Genomic DNA, 15,659 nt, shown 5'->3' with positions numbered 1-15,659 from the left:
ATGAATGAAAGGACAGGCACAGTATGCAGTATTTAATTGAAATGATGTCAGATTCCCAACCACACAGCATGATGATGACTAACAATTATTTTAAAAAGTGGATGAAGTAGTCATATGTAAAAAAATATAACTAAAAATGGTGGTTGTGAAAATGTCTGTTTTCTTGGTTCTCAAACTGTGATGCTACTGGTGGTACTCTAGAGCTACCTCTAGTGGAATTGGGTATATTTATAGCTACTGTATGTAGCTATCCTTATATGTAGTGTATCCTTATATGCAGTGTAGTTCTTTTTTTGCTGTGAATAATAAAAATCGGAAAATATTTCCTAGATTCTGCGTAAACAAGGAAAATAGTCATGAGCTACTATTTTTATTTCAATCCTGGTACTTGTAGTGCGAAACATTCTAGGAGGTGGTGCTTACAGTGAAAACTTAAAAAAAAACTTCTGGTCTCCTTAATTAACGATATCAAATTCTACTTCTGATGACATGTTTTTACTTGCTGCACATTCTACATGAAAGTCCTGTTGTATATAAGCCTTTTAAATAAAAGATATAGTTAACACAAGTACCATGAAGGACACGACAGACAGACAAAAAAACCTGGAAAGTGGAGCAGAACTTGACGGGGAGTCGTAGAGACAGACAGTCTCCAGCCAAGACATCGCCCGGAGAACGCGTCTCATCCATCGAGCGCTCTAGTGGTTTTCTACATGCCCGATAAGCAGAGAGAGCTGGGCCCAGAGGCAACTAGCCCCCGGGGATCATTTCAGAGCATCGCTTTTCTTTTCACTCCTTATCCTATCATTCCCTTCGAAGAGTCTGTTCTTCAGTTTTCTGTGTCTCTCTTGGTCCACTTTCAGAGCAGTTCTCAAAGTAAGAGGGCTGTCCCAGCAGCTTTACGGTTAAAACGTGGATAAGATAAGATCTTCAAAAAGGTCAGATTCTTGTCTCTTCATCTAGGCAAACTTTCTCCAGAGGTGACCCAGGTTCAGAAAGTTCCATCATCCAGATTAAGTTAGCAAAGTTAAATGAATTACTGATGAATTACAGGGCAAAAAATAGCAATCTCATCAATGTCTTCTAGCAGTGGGAATCACATGGTGACACTCAACACGATGAAACCAAAATGTTGTCCATGATAATGATGATATTGCAATATTGCAGATTCAGCATGCTTAATGCAACAGTAAAATCCCCAAAAGGGATTTTTAAATCCAGCTAGACATGCAATATGCAAAAAAAGAGATTTTATTGTTGTCCTTTTGTATTTAAAGTACGTATATTTTGCACAGTTGTGTGCACCGTGTGCTGGGCTGCAGTGTATCACAATGACAAGCACTTCACTTTCTTTCACTTTCAGATGTTCAATATTCGTAATGGCTGGAATGTCTATTTGACTCATTGAAAAGATGGATGCTGGCCCCAGTTTAAAGAAAAAACCCTGACGCAAATGTCACCAAATCAAGGCATTCTCCAGAAAATACCAGCAAGGACCCACTATACCAAGTTGAAAAGAAACCCAGGCAGCCAGGCACAGACAAGGTGAGTGATAAGAATTAGTCTTAAATGAGACTAAATTGGTACTGCCCCTCACTCTCATAAAATCAATAAACAGGAAAAAAGCAAGATGGCGAGGTAAAATGAACAGGTCTGACTGTCTCTGAGAAACAATTAATTACCCCATTACGAAGCAGTAAATCAGAAACCGAATTCCCACATAAGCGAAATTAGCTGAGCAGCCATAGAGGCGAATGCTATTAAAAACGCTGCGTAAAGGGACAAACCAGAACATAACACCAGCAAACATTACCAAACTTCACCAATTTATGTAAGGACATGCTATTGTTGCAGCCATCTTGCTGGTTGTCTGTCTTTATACAACAAACTTCAAAAGCTGGGTAGGACTTTACAAGAATGACATTTTACCTATGGCAGGCAAAGCAACTGGGGGACCAGAAGAAAGACTAGGGGCAATCAGCACAGTGTGATGGAGGAATTCTTGGTCCATGACTTCACGGCAAGCTGATTACAGGATCAATCCTGTCTCTAAAGCAATGACATTTTGCAGACAGTTTTTTTTGTGGTTATGCATGTTGTTTTGACATCTTGCCAAAGAAAAGGAAAATAAATCAGGAGATTTAATAAATCTGTCCTGTTCCTTGGGTCTGAACATACAGGAACACCCTCTAACTCACATCCACAATCCATGACAGGCAAATCCAGATCTGGATCGTGGCGTCCTGACACCCATCCTGGTACACTGAGTGCACCCAGGGGTGGGGCACCAGCCCATTGCTCACACATGCACACCTACAGCAAGTTACAAATTCATGTAGAATGCATGGGTCCTGGCGGGACGGAACCCTAGGACCCAGAGGCAACCTGGGCAAACCAAATGGCCTAAAATAAAAATAATGAAGAAATCAAAGAAAAATGTAGGGATTGACAGAAAAAAATACTTTAAAGTCTACTAGGACTAGACATTGCTAGACAGTTACTGTTAAATCATAAAAGAGACGAATAAATAAGCAAAGAGACACAGGTATGTGGATGCCATATTTTTTCTCCTCCCACAATCAAGAAGCAGTTTGATCTCTGAAACTAATTCCGACTCATTGCGAATTACTGTGCATAGCAGATCTAGTGTGAGTAAAACTGGAAGACAGGTGATAGTAAACAGTGCCCTTAAGGTAAATTGTTTTTATGGCTTTAATAAGATATGGGAGTCTGTTCCCAAATCTGATGCAGCTTACGCCCGGAGCTCTCTGAAAAATAAGCCTCCATCTGAATGGAAGGAGGCACAGGAAATCGGTACATGATATAGAATCATTCACCTTGCTGTGCTGCACTCATCATGCACCCACAAATCAATACTGGCAACTGCAGCCAGAGGGAACTTGGCTGGCGACCAGGCTTTTTACCAATGGCCTGCCCTGATCACCCACCCTCCCTCTCGGTGCTTCCTGTACAACAACAGATCTCTGCTCTACACTGCAACCTATTGCTGATGGTCTGTGAATTCCAAGTCAAGAGGAAAATGTAGCTTATAGCATGTAATGCATCTCACCAGACGGGTGTGTACGCTTTGGTGTCAGCTTAACTTCTTTATTTGGCCTACTCAACCTCACTGCTTATCCGTTTCCATTAATATGCAGCAGAAGAAAGTAAAAGAAACCGCAGTCTGGTCTAAGCCTCCAAGCTGTGTGGACTGACTATGACATATTTCCAGTAAACAATGTAAGGTGATGCAGGCCCTTTGTGGGGAAGAACCAACAACAACAAAAAAACAGATAAAGAATAACTTTAGCTTCAGGAAATGGATGAGATTATGGAAATTAAAGTTCTATGTGGGATTTCATTATGGAAATTAGCTGCTTGTGTGCATTGAACTAGACAGAAAACAAGTTCTTAGAGAATGAGCTGATGTTCAAAGCTAACGGATAAATTATAATTTCTACATTTTTTGTTAACCCACTTGACCTAAACTAAAGTCGCATAATGCCATTACACATAATGTCTGCTTATAAGGTTCTACTTTTTGATGAATGATAAAGAAACAGATGTTCTGACATTGAATGACTAATTACAACAGTCCTGAAAAGCTATTTTAAATTCAGGGTCGAACAAATATCATAATAAAAAAAAAAATTAGATTGAAAGATTTACTTTGGCATCTTTGCAAAGGCAGGACGTACAAGTGTATCATTAGTACTACTTGCAATATACAGGCACTGGCCACATAAGTATCACCATTGATAAGGCCTATTTTCATATTATAATTAAATTGTTATAATTATAATATTATAATATAATTGTATTCTCTGTTCTACAGTGAGTTCTGTAGAAGCCCATTTAAGATTCAAAAATCTTGTCATCACATAGACTGAATTGAATGAGTTCAGGATTTGCTGTTTTCATTTTACAATGCAATGCATAACTACAGGTTGCAGCCTTTAAAAAAAAAAGATTTTCTCTTAGACTTTCCCCTAAGCATAATGCCTTTGGGTAAACCCTTGTTTTGTGCAACTGGGTCCTGGCCGTTAAAATAGTTTGGTTCACCATGGATGTTTTTTTTTAATGCCAGAGGGCACCAGTCAAACATACTACATGAAACAAAATGCAGGCAAATGCAATAGAGACCTACCAACCGAAAAAAAAGACAGAGATGAAATACTAAAATTTATTGTGTTGGGATGTTTGGTGTCTTCGGGCCATGATAAGACAAGAGCTTATATCTGAACTGTGGTGCTCTCCAGTGGTGGATTAGATGCATTGCACTGCAAATACTGTGATGGTTCTCACGGTTTCTAAGACAAGCTCAGTTTGAACTGTGAATAACAGGTTAAAAAACAAAAGAACAACTTTAAAATGACACAATTCACAAGTCCTCTTGTAAAACCACCAACATTTACAGAGCATTACCCCTGTAGGTCATAGGCCTAAAAAGACATCAACATATAAAAAAGTTCCCTGAATATGGCGATACACTGCCAGTCAAGACCCTTACCTACTATTAAAGATTAATTGTGTTTTTACTATCAGTTCTGCACTCCAACACTTTAAGAAATCTGGTGCTTCTACCTAGAGATAGTGGAACTGGAATGTGATTGGCTAGAGAAGGTGGTCACGTTACTAAGTTGAGAGAAACCACTGTGGCTTGAGGCCAGACTTGTCATAGAGCCCCTGAAAGAAAAGACCAGTTTCATTAGGGATTTTCACAGAACACTATCCATGATGCAATGGTTGGATAGCAGTTACCCAACTGATTTGAAATCCAGTTACACAACTCACCTGAAGTCTTGAGATCCCAGCACCTCAGTGTAGTAGAGGATCTTGCACTTGTGTGATGAGACCTGCAGTGATGCTAGCATATCATCCATTCGCGGCATGCTGGAGGCAGTGCATGCAGGAGTACTGTAGTAATGCCACTGAAGGATGTAGAAGCCTGGCCAGCGTGTGACATGTGACCCCTACATGCAAGTGCAACAGTGTAATACAATTTGCTATTGCCATTGCCATTTATGAATGTTATCTTAATAGCAAGTCTGATCTCAATAGAAGCTATTTCATTTGTGCATCTAATACACTCATGCATAGTGATGTCGGCCAATACCAATGCACAACATTCAGTGAACAATGATACGTCACTTATAAGAGACACTTTTGACAGAGGTTACCTGTATACTCTCCCCCTCCCTGCAAGTAAGGGAGGTTTCCACCAAACTGTAGTCCTTTCCGAGAATCCATGACTTGTCAATTAGTTGCACATTGTTGACCCCTATGCCCATGATGCCATGGGATCCTAAAGGATCCTTTTTTGGAGGGTGGGGAGTCAGTTTAGAGTGGTAGATGCTAAACATGATGTCACCTTTGCACACATCAAAGTCCCAGGTGATGACCGAAGAGGCTTCTGTGTTTTCAATTAAAATCTAAAGGGACAAATGGAGGTAATGGAAAGTAACAAAATATCAAAATCAGCTTTTTTTTCATCCATACATCATTGAAAAACACTTCTGTGACAGGTTAAGTTGGTAGTGGTTAAGTGGTGGTCTAGCGGTTAAGGAAGCGGCCCCGTAATCAGAAGGTTGCCAGTTCGAATCCCCACCCGCCAAGGTGCTACTGAGGTGCCACTGAGCAAAACACCATCCCCACACACTGCTTCCCGGGTGCCTGTCATGGCTGCCCACTGCTTAATCAGGGTGATGGGTTAAATGCAGAGGACAAATTTCACTGTGTGCACCGTGTGCTGTGCTGCTGTGAATCACATGTGACAATCACTTCACTTTTTAAGTTTATCTAGAATCAGATGGTGAAAGTGAAGTGACGTGAAAGTGACGTCAACATAGCACAGCACACAGTGACCACAGTGGTCTCTGCATTTAACCCATCCCCTGAGGGAGCAGTGGGTAGCCATGAAAGGCGCCCAGAGAGCATTGTGTAGGGACAGTACCTAAGGAGACCTCAGTGAAGGCACCTTCCGATTACGAATCTGTTTCCTTGGCCAAATACTGCCCTAATGGTTCCTTGATTATATAGTATTATCTTCTTGCAAACTGATATTGGTTTATTAGGTATATGTATTAATCTCTTTCAGATGGTAACTTAGATTGGATTTAGGGTTAATCTTTTATGCCAAACCACAAGGTGTAATACCTCATGGGGAGACCCCTTGGAGACACTGGCAATCTTGTATATAGTTTCGGTCCAAAGTTGCACCTCTTCATTCTCGAGCCCTTCAGTGGCCCTATACAGGGACTTGGGCACCACACCTCCTTCTGGGATGCCACACTGAGAAGAGAACAAGAGAGAAAGGAAAGACAAGACAACGGAAGGTTTACACCACTGCTGCTGAAGCATTCAAGAACACCAACATATACACCATCATAAGACATGACTCCAGTTATGCAACCAAATAAATTGGGACTAAAATGCCACAAATGTGTCAATGTATAATAATGATGTCTCAGAGATCATGCAGTCATGCAGTAATCCAGAGGACACATATGTGTCAGGTTCCTGAACTCAGCCTCACCATGCAACCCCCTCCCAAGAAGTCTGGAATAATGTCTGCACTGATGTACTCCAATAGCCCTCCAGGTCCATTGTAATCATTTCCAGCGTAGATCAAGAACTTCTTGCGTGTGTTCTCATTGATGAACGGACTGACCTTAAAAAAAAACAAAAAACTGAACAAATTGTGCTAGTAACAGAAAATTGCATTTATTATGTTCTTGATGTGGGCAAGACAGCATATTCTAGCTGTTGTGTGTTAACAGAAGAACAGTGATAAGCACGCACAAGTATTCTAGTTTTATGAGGAGGTTTCATGTCTTTGTTCTTGTACAGAAACACCATCCACAAAACTAGGAAAATATGAAATGAGGTTAAAATTTTGTTGTAGTATTATAGGCTGAAAAGAGAAGCACATTTTGCACATTTAGGAATTATATATAATACATTTATTACAATGCATAATTGGCATTGAGTATGATTTCAGTATGGTCATAAAAAAAACAAAAACAAAAGGCAAAAGTAAACGTGTGTGTGTGTGTGTGTGTGTTTACCAGTGTCCAGAGCACAGGGAAAACTCTGGGAGCTCTGATGATCAGCAGACGACCCAATGTCTCAGGGTAGTTTGCCTCCACAACCTCTATGATTCTCAGCAGGGCCTTCACACCTGGCCTCCACAGATGCCTCATGTTCAAACCCTCGAGATCCACCAGACACGTCCAGCAGCTGCAGATCAGCAGACGTGTAAGTACCAAATATCCATTCGAAAAACTTCTCATGTGTAATGACGGCCCCTCACGATTCCCTACACCTGTCTCCCGTCTTTCAAAAGGAGTGGAGCACCAGCGGTTTTAGTCCAAGTCATATGTCCCGTTATCTGTCCATGTCAAGTCGCCTGTGTGTTATTCCTTTCATGTGGCCGCACTGTGGAGCAGACATAGGTTTTTACAGTCGTGGCCAAAAGTTTTGAGAATGACACAGACACTGGTTTTCACAATGTTCGCTCCTTCTGTTTTTATTATGGCAATTTTGCACATGCTGCAGAATGTTATGAGGAGTGATCAGATGAATTGCAATGTCCCTCATTGCCATGACAATGAACATTTCCACTTCATTTCAGCCCTGCCACAAAAGGACCTGCTGAGATAATTTCAGTGATCCTCTCGTTAACACAAGTGAGAGTGTTGAGGAGAACAAGGCTGGAGATCATTCTGTCATGCTGATTGAGTTAGAATAGCAGACTGGACGCTTTAAAAGGAGGGTGATGCTTGAAATCGTTGTTCTCCCTCTGTTATCATGGTTACCAGGAAAACACGTGCAGTCATCATTGTGTTACATATATAAGGTCTTCACAGGCACGGATACTGCTGCTACTAAGATTGCACCAAAATCAACCATTTATCAGATCATCAAAATCTTCAAGTACAGAGGTTCAAGTGTTGTGAAGAAGGCTTCAGGTGCCCAAGAAAGTCCAGCAAGCACCAGAACCGTCTCCCAAAGGTGATTCAGCTATTGAATCAGGGTGCAGGGCTTGCTCAGGAATGGCAGCTGGGGGTGTGAGTGCATCTGCATGCACAGTGAGGAGAGGACTTTTGGAGGACAACCTGGTGTCAATAAGGGAAGAAAAGAAGCCATTTCTCTCCAAGAAAAACATGAAGGACAGAATGATGCTTGTACTTAAGCTTCAATACACCAAAGAAACAACTGAAAGATCTATAAAGATTTCAAAACAACGAAGCAGCAAACATTACTTGTGTCATTCTCAAAACGTTTGGCCATGACTGTATGTGTAACCGTTTGTGTTTCATGTTGTCAGTCTTTAACTGTGTCTGTTAACTATTGTCTGTGGTTCCCTTCCAGGTTGGTCGCCTCCCTTGGTCTGAGTCTAGCCCCCTGTGTCTTGAACCCATAACTGTGTCACCCTTTCCCACTCCCCGTGTCCAAACCCCCCTTCCCAAAGTACTGACCCTGAAAATTGTGTTTGATCATGTCCCTCTTTATACTGTCATATCAGCAATAAACCAACCTGGAATCCTAACCCTCTTGTATTTTGTCTCTGCCCTGTGTCCACCCTTGTGATATCATGAATACACTACTAGGAAAAAATTTGGACTAGTTTGAATATGGATTCTCAGATATTAATCAATACTGAGTTTATATAATAAATTTAGTCGGGCTTGGGTAAACGATCAGTCAAATTTGATTCAGTGGTTTGTAAAAGTGTTTCGCACGTTGTAGTTTGTTTTTTAGAAATGTTCATAGAATTTTTTCTATTCGCAGACACCATTTTCAGGTGATTACTTTAAATTATCACGAGAGATACAAAAATGCTAAGGAGGTGAAACCGTGTATAGGGCTGGTAGCTTGTGCAACGAAAACACAGCTGTAGTTTTCAGGTTGGATTGACACAGGTTGGGCTTGGGCCGGGTCAGGCCTAACTTTTCAGGCCCAATTACAGCTCTAATTGCTCAACATGCATATATTTTTCACTTCTGCAGCATGAGAAGCAAGTCTGGCTCAAAAAATACATTGCTTTCATTTATTTAGTTAATTAATTTATTCATGTATTTATTAATTCATCTTTTTATTTATTTATTTAGTATTTGTTAAATATTCTTTATTTATTTAAAAACTATATGTTAAAATACCTGTGTTTGTTTGTACTCCCCCTGTCAAGTACCATCCTTAGTATTGCTATGAAACTTCAATAGTTTGAAATTTCAGTATCGTGACAAGCCTAATTTGGACACACCTGCTCTATACAGGCAATGTGAAGGCAAAACAACAAACAGCTGATCACAAACCTGATTGGTCGGCCAAAGACAACAGTATTCTCCTCACAGCGCCTCAGCCCATCCTCATTTATGAAGAGGACCTTTTGGGTAGAGGAGAAGTTGAGTAAGGGTTAACATTGTCTGTCTTGAACATTGCATTTAGCCTGTTTGTAAAGTGAAATGAAGTAAGGGTCTTTTTACTCACGTGTCTCAGCAGAGACTCTTCTCCCAAAGCCCGCACCAGACCTTTAGTGTCCATCTGTCCAAGACGCAAAATGTAGAGAGGACGTCCATCTATAAACACACACAGACATGGTGTTAATAATAATAACAACGTTTCTTATCACTCCGACAAATATATTATCAGTAGTTAGGCCAATTATCTTCAACTGGTCAAATGTAAGATGCCATCAAAGACAATCCATGTAAATTAGACAGGCTGTCAGGCTGCTCTGAGGGGAAAATGTGCCTCCAGCTGATCAGAGAGCTGTTGTAGAGAACAAAGGAGAACAATCTGGAATGGGACTGCCTTGTCTGTAGGGATGATGATGCCAGACAATGTTCTACAGAGGATGGGTGCAGACCCAGAAGAAACTTTGGAAACTTACAGCCCTATTTTGTGGCTCTGATGCATAGTGAAAATAAGTACATGACTGATGACATGAATGTATGTTCGAAACAAGCATTCTGTATCAGCTCCAAAAAAAAACACCACTCCTAGTATGGAGAGCTATTAAATTAATTAAATAGATAATAATTACATAGATACATTTTCATTATTGATTTAAAATGGGAAATTAATTTATTCAATATGACAGAGATTATTAAAAGTAAGTGGGTGGGACTAACACTGATCTAGCCTGTCCTTTCCAGCAAGGCGCTACCATTGGTCAGAAAGTCCTGAAATAACTCCTGATACCTCAATAAATTCCTCTGCACGAACAGCAACATGTTCAGGTTCAGAAATCTTTTCTGCTCCCATGAATGCTCAAAAATGATCTGTAAAAAAATTTGTCCCTCCCACTTAATTTAATGGGTCAGACTGACCAATTGACAGTCCATAGTTTGAGAAATGCTGCACAAGAAGACAGTGCATAGCAAGAGGGTCAAATGCACCAAGGCAGCCATGGGTAGTCAGTGGACTTCTGGGAAAAGTAGATGCTTTATGGATGTGTTTAACTAAAATATGTGTTCAAGTGCTGTGACTTTTGCCAAAATATTGCCACTACCAGATGGCACGGCCATAGTCTATGTCATACAGCGGTAAAGGTAACATACCTTTGTCATGGTGGTGCCAGCCGCCTGTGTTGTAGTCACACAACAGCTGTGGGCACTGCCAGGTGTCGAGCAGATGGTCCATCTGGTGCTGCTTGCGCCAGGTGAGTGTGTGACACAGCGCCTCTCTGGCTTTCTCCAGATTGAAGTCACGTGAACGAAGGAAGCGAAGGACATGCTGGTCTTTAGGGATCTGACGGGGTGTGGAAGTTACATGTGAGTATATGAACACCAATGTCTGTCTCTGTGTGTCACCTGTGCGTGTCACCTTGCCCTTGTGTGTCTCTTGCAGCAACTTTCTCAGACGAATGAGGCAGCTCTCCTGCATTGGGGTCAATTCTCCCAGGTAACGCCGGATCCAATCAGCATCAAGCTTATCTGCTTGCACATCCACACACACACACACACACACACATATTAAGATGACAACCTTTTGATGATACAATGTTAATAAGCAATTTTTAGTGCACTTCGCCATTTAAGATTTGGTTCTTGGGACTGCTAGATGAACATTTGCTTTAACTATGTCCTGAAAACAATCACATTATTCCCATAACTGCAAATTGTAATCTGAAGTGTAGGTCAGATCCAACTTCCTCCAGGAGCTTTTGGACATTACTATGTAAATTCTTTGCACCATTAGTATTCTGGTGGTATTGAACATTGGTCCTTACCATCTGGGCTTCCTGGGAGAGAGGTTGAGAGGTTGCTGCCGCCCTTCCTGCTGTGGACATTCCTGTTGCTGGAAACAGGTATTTGAATGGGTACTGTAGGAGTAGCAGGAGGTGCCCAACGAAGCACGTGGGTAATCCCATCATTCTCCAGCTCCTTCAGGTAATACTCGATGATCTCTTTTCCCTAAAGGCATAAAGAAGAGCAAAATGAAAATGTTTAACTTCATTTAGGCGTGTCAGGAATCACAAGTCATTCAGACCAAGCCTCATAACACTGATCTTGCATGTTTGCAAGAGGGGAAAGGGAGACAGGTGGTAAAAATAAATGTGGAATAAATCCTTACATTAACATGTTAAGACCTTTTTGTAGTATTGCTAAATATGTTTTACAAATGTAACTGTGCCTGGTATATGATCAGTTTTTCCTATATCAGGTAAAATTTCTCCTTCAGTCTGGTTTTGAAGTAAGTCATCAGTCATCAGCATGATATTCATGAAACTTATTTGGAATTCACAATGGGCCTAAATACATCTCCCAGGACACACTAAAAAAGAAAAGCCACACCATGCTTACTGCAGTATGGCACAAAAACGGGGTCCTTAATAGCCACACTATCCTGGACTGATGTAGCTTTGAGAACTCTGCATCATAACACACACTCTGCTTCTGGGTGGTTTCCCCTTTAGCTGCGTGTTAGTGAGCTTTGAAGTCAGATTTGAGAGACGCAAAGCTGCAGCATAATTTAATCACATTTGATTAATTTCATTTGACGTGCTCCGTGCTGTTGATATTAGGCTAGTGAAGTGGCATTGCATCATTCATATATAAAGCAATCCCTGTAAAAACAATGACCCATCTAGCAGTGCAACCATTCAACAGACCTGCATTTTCATTTTCACCCACTTTTTTAATACTGCTGGCGTACTGCTTCATGGCAATTTTCTCAGCTGCGCTCTCAAAGCCAAAGAATGACTTGACGTCCAGGCTGGCAGACTGTTCGAAACATGTCCAGTTCTCATTCTCTGGGTGAACCTGTGCCATCGTAGAATATCATATAAATGTATTTTAACAATGCATGCATGACTGTTGTGACTACTAATTAATTGTCTTACAGAACAGTTACAGGACTGACTATAATTATTCCGGTTTTATGGAATGCTGAGCCTTCCAGCAGATGGCTCCAGGCGTTTCATTTCAACATTATGGCAACTCACAGTGTAGCTGCAGTGCTCATGCACCACCACACGGTTGGAGAAGCTCTCGTTGAAGGCTTCAATGTGCAACGTCCTCTCCCGTCTATCCAGGGAGTTCTTCTGGATGAAGTACAGGTAGTCCACTCCAGCAATCTGCAAATGTGTTCAGTGCTTACAATCAGTTGCAAAACATTCCATTTTATGCCATATATGAGATTCATAATGCTAACAACAATGTGTAAGATATGTATATGGGCAATGGTATTGGGACACCGTGATCATTATATTAACTTTAATGACATTGCATTCAAATATACAGACTTGCAACTCTGAAAAGGCTTTCCAACAGATTTTAGGGTGTTTCTGTTAGCATTTCTGTTAGATTTTAGGGTCCTTCTGTGGAGCATTTTTAGGCACTGGTGTTAGGGAAGAAGGCCTCACTGGCTCTGTGCAGGCCAGTCAACTCATCCAACCAGGCCTTCCATAAACGTCCACAATGCTGAAGCCAAAAACAAGGTAGCTCTTCACTGTTAGATATGGGCTGAGACTGAAATACAGTTCCCCAACCTTCACAGTTGACATAATGAGGTCAGGCAGGTTCTGCCAAAACAGAAACGTCACTCTATAGAACGTTCTCGCTGCACCAAAGTCCGCTGCATCTGATGCTTGGGATTGAACTTGGTAATGTGAGGCTTGTCTGCTGATGCTCAGCTATCTAAACCCATTCCATGAAGCTCTGTTGTGCCAGCGGAAGTTTGAAACTCTTTAGCAATGGAATCAGCAGAGCATTTGGAGACTTTTACACACCATGTACTTTACTAAATGCTTCCACCCTCCAATGCCAATATTACAGTTGACCCTGGAATAGCCAGTAGGGATAAAGTCGCTCAAACCATCTCATTGCATAGGTGGCATTCAAACACGATACCATGCTTGAAGTCACTGAGGTCTTCAGACCAACCGATTTCGTTTCATAAATGTATGTAAATGGAGAATGAACTAAAGGTCTGTCGCAATTATTTTGTCCAGACAATGAATTTAATGTCAAATGCATCATTATCTTCGCAATAAGCAATATGAAGAAGGCAGAATGCCGAAATGCATTTGTACATTAAAAGCATATTACGACTCATATAATACAATTATATTATGTGAGAAGCATGTGACTGTGTTAGGCTCTGCTTAGCCAGCAGACAGGTCAAATTCCAGTGGTGGAATTCAGCAGGCCAGGAGCGTTTGCTATTTTCTCTGCATTATCCCGCCTGATGTCATTTCCGTTGCTATGTGCTGAACAATCACCCTCTTCAACAGACGAGGGGCATCGATATCCAATGCGCATCTCCGCTCGATGACGTGGGTCGCCCCATCCGGGCTCTTCTGCTCGCTGACCACATCACTACTCACAAACACAGGAATGAGAGGACATGTCGGAAACCTTCGCTCATACGCCTGTATGAAAAGGGAGAGAGTTCAATTAAATTCAATTAAATAGTGAGCACATCAAAATATCACAACGCTATTGAGGGAAAAAATGTACAGTGCACCTTTAAAAAAAGTGGCTGAATCTGTATTTCTGGCTCTATAAAATCGACTGTTAGAGTTCTGTTTCCTGTTTTTTTTTTGCAGTTTCTTATGACTGCCGGTTGTCCTCGAGCGCGGCCAGATGCTCTGTCAATATTTACCCTCACGTTGCAGTCAAAAACAAAGAACCTGATCGTTCATATGATCCTCAGTTTCATTAGACCAAGAGGCCATTGAAACTATTTCTCACAAATCTACTGGCTGTTGGTCCACACACAAGTGCAAAGCGAGCATTTCTACAATAATACTCTTCATCTATAATACAGAGCTAATACACCAGGGGCAAATGTGATGATCACAAATATCACAAAATACCCAAGGAGAGAGTGATTAATGAACATGCCTCATCAGCAACGTTTAATTAATGTCTTTAAGCAATGACCATATATTTGTCTGATTTTACACCTTATAACGCACAGGGCCTCATGTTAGGGAAAAACTTTACTGTATAGTACGCCCACTCTCTATTTTTGCACCGAACTGGGTGACCAGACACTGGGCCAAGTCATACGCTTTAAATGAGTCACACGAAAACTGGAGTCATTTTGGCCAGTGGAATTCTGGGGGTCACTCCATAGCCACAACTCGTAACCGCCGTCCCCGCCCTGTGTTCAACAATCTGCTGAGCCGATGGCCCACCGAAAGCAAGGCTGTAAAACCTCTGCTGTAAAATGGTTCTTATGTCTTATGTAACATCTGTACAGTTGACCGATGGAACCGAAGCGATAAGGGAAAATGCAGTAATGCAAGTGTTATTCGTAATGGCCAAGACTTCTTTTCACCATTGGGTGAAGTAAAGAAATAAAAATAAAAAAAGTCTAAAAGTCAACTTTATTGTCATCATCCAGTATACAGAAAGACGAAACGATGAGGCTCCAGTTGCAGCAAAACAAGAAATAGGACAGAGTCGGCACAAAAAGAATAAATATCTATTTGCTGTAAGGGAAGGGTGGAAGTTCTATACACGCACTCAAAAAAAAAAAAAAAAGATTTGTTGGGTTAACTTAAAATTCAATTGTGACACATATTTCCACACATTTGAATCATGCTGTTTGAAACTAAGGCAGGCATATAGAAGGGTCCTATTAATGCCTGAAAGTGACCGAGGTAACAGCGCAACAGGCTCCCTCACCGAGAGGAAGGAGCAAATTTGCCCACTCACCGCCATTATCAACTCGAACGGCCGCTTGTAGACCCTCACGGGAGACTGGTACTTCTGCACCATGGTCGCCGCTGCTCTCGCCGACCTGAGACGTGTTGCACCGCGGAACACGACATCAAGGGCGGGGAAAAAGGCGGTAAAAAGTGGGTATCCCGCAGCGACCGCAAACCTACCTACGTTCTGCGGCGCGGAACGTGGATCGCCGTTTCCAGCTCCACGCGTGTCGTCTGTAAATGATTGACAGGGGTGGTGGTAGCCTAGTGGATAACACACTCACCTATGAACCAGGAGACCCAGGTTCAAATCTCACTTACTACCATTGTGTCCCTGAGCAAGACACTTAACCCTAAATTGCTCCAGGGGGACTGTGCCGTAACTACTGATTGTAAGTCGCTCTGGATACGGGTGTCTGATAAATGCTGCAAATGTAAATGTAAATGTATATATTGCAAGGTGCGGGGACATTAAAGCTCCTTCGGTGCCGGG

General features: G+C 41.6%; 1 protein-coding gene and 1 long non-coding RNA gene across 3 annotated transcripts; one reads left to right on the top strand and one right to left on the bottom strand.

The window, feature by feature from the left end:
- Window positions 1–4,169: 4,169 nt before the first annotated feature.
- On the bottom strand, window positions 4,170–15,587 carry sec14l1 (SEC14-like lipid binding 1). 2 transcript variants are annotated; one of them, XM_028985077.1, is made up of 17 exons: window positions 15,347–15,587; window positions 15,174–15,258; window positions 13,730–13,879; window positions 12,452–12,583; window positions 12,141–12,269; window positions 11,237–11,420; window positions 10,831–10,940; window positions 10,566–10,755; window positions 9,493–9,581; window positions 9,318–9,388; window positions 7,068–7,239; window positions 6,536–6,670; window positions 6,157–6,291; window positions 5,181–5,432; window positions 4,795–4,973; window positions 4,585–4,686; window positions 4,170–4,331 (listed from the first exon to the last, which is right to left on the bottom strand). In XM_028985077.1, exons 2-17 carry the CDS (start codon window positions 15,234–15,236, stop codon window positions 4,322–4,324), a joined length of 2,103 nt encoding a protein of 700 aa, XP_028840910.1. In that variant the 5' UTR covers window positions 15,237–15,258; window positions 15,347–15,587; the 3' UTR covers window positions 4,170–4,321. The 2 variants fall into 2 exon arrangements, with proteins under 2 accessions (XP_028840910.1, XP_028840909.1); XM_028985076.1 differs by having other exon boundaries at window positions 15,174–15,587.
- LOC114793381 (uncharacterized) lies at window positions 10,725–11,247 on the top strand. Its single transcript, XR_003750243.1, has 3 exons — window positions 10,725–10,778; window positions 10,855–10,908; window positions 11,206–11,247. It is a non-coding gene; the product is annotated as an uncharacterized LOC114793381 (long non-coding RNA).
- Window positions 15,588–15,659: the final 72 nt, after the last annotated feature.

This window comes from Denticeps clupeoides, chromosome 7 (assembly GCF_900700375.1).
Source record: "Denticeps clupeoides chromosome 7, fDenClu1.1, whole genome shotgun sequence".
NCBI classification, from domain to species: domain Eukaryota; kingdom Metazoa; phylum Chordata; class Actinopteri; order Clupeiformes; family Denticipitidae; genus Denticeps; species Denticeps clupeoides.
Note: the sequence above shows the minus strand (reverse complement) of the source record. Positions and strands in the feature narration are given on the sequence as shown.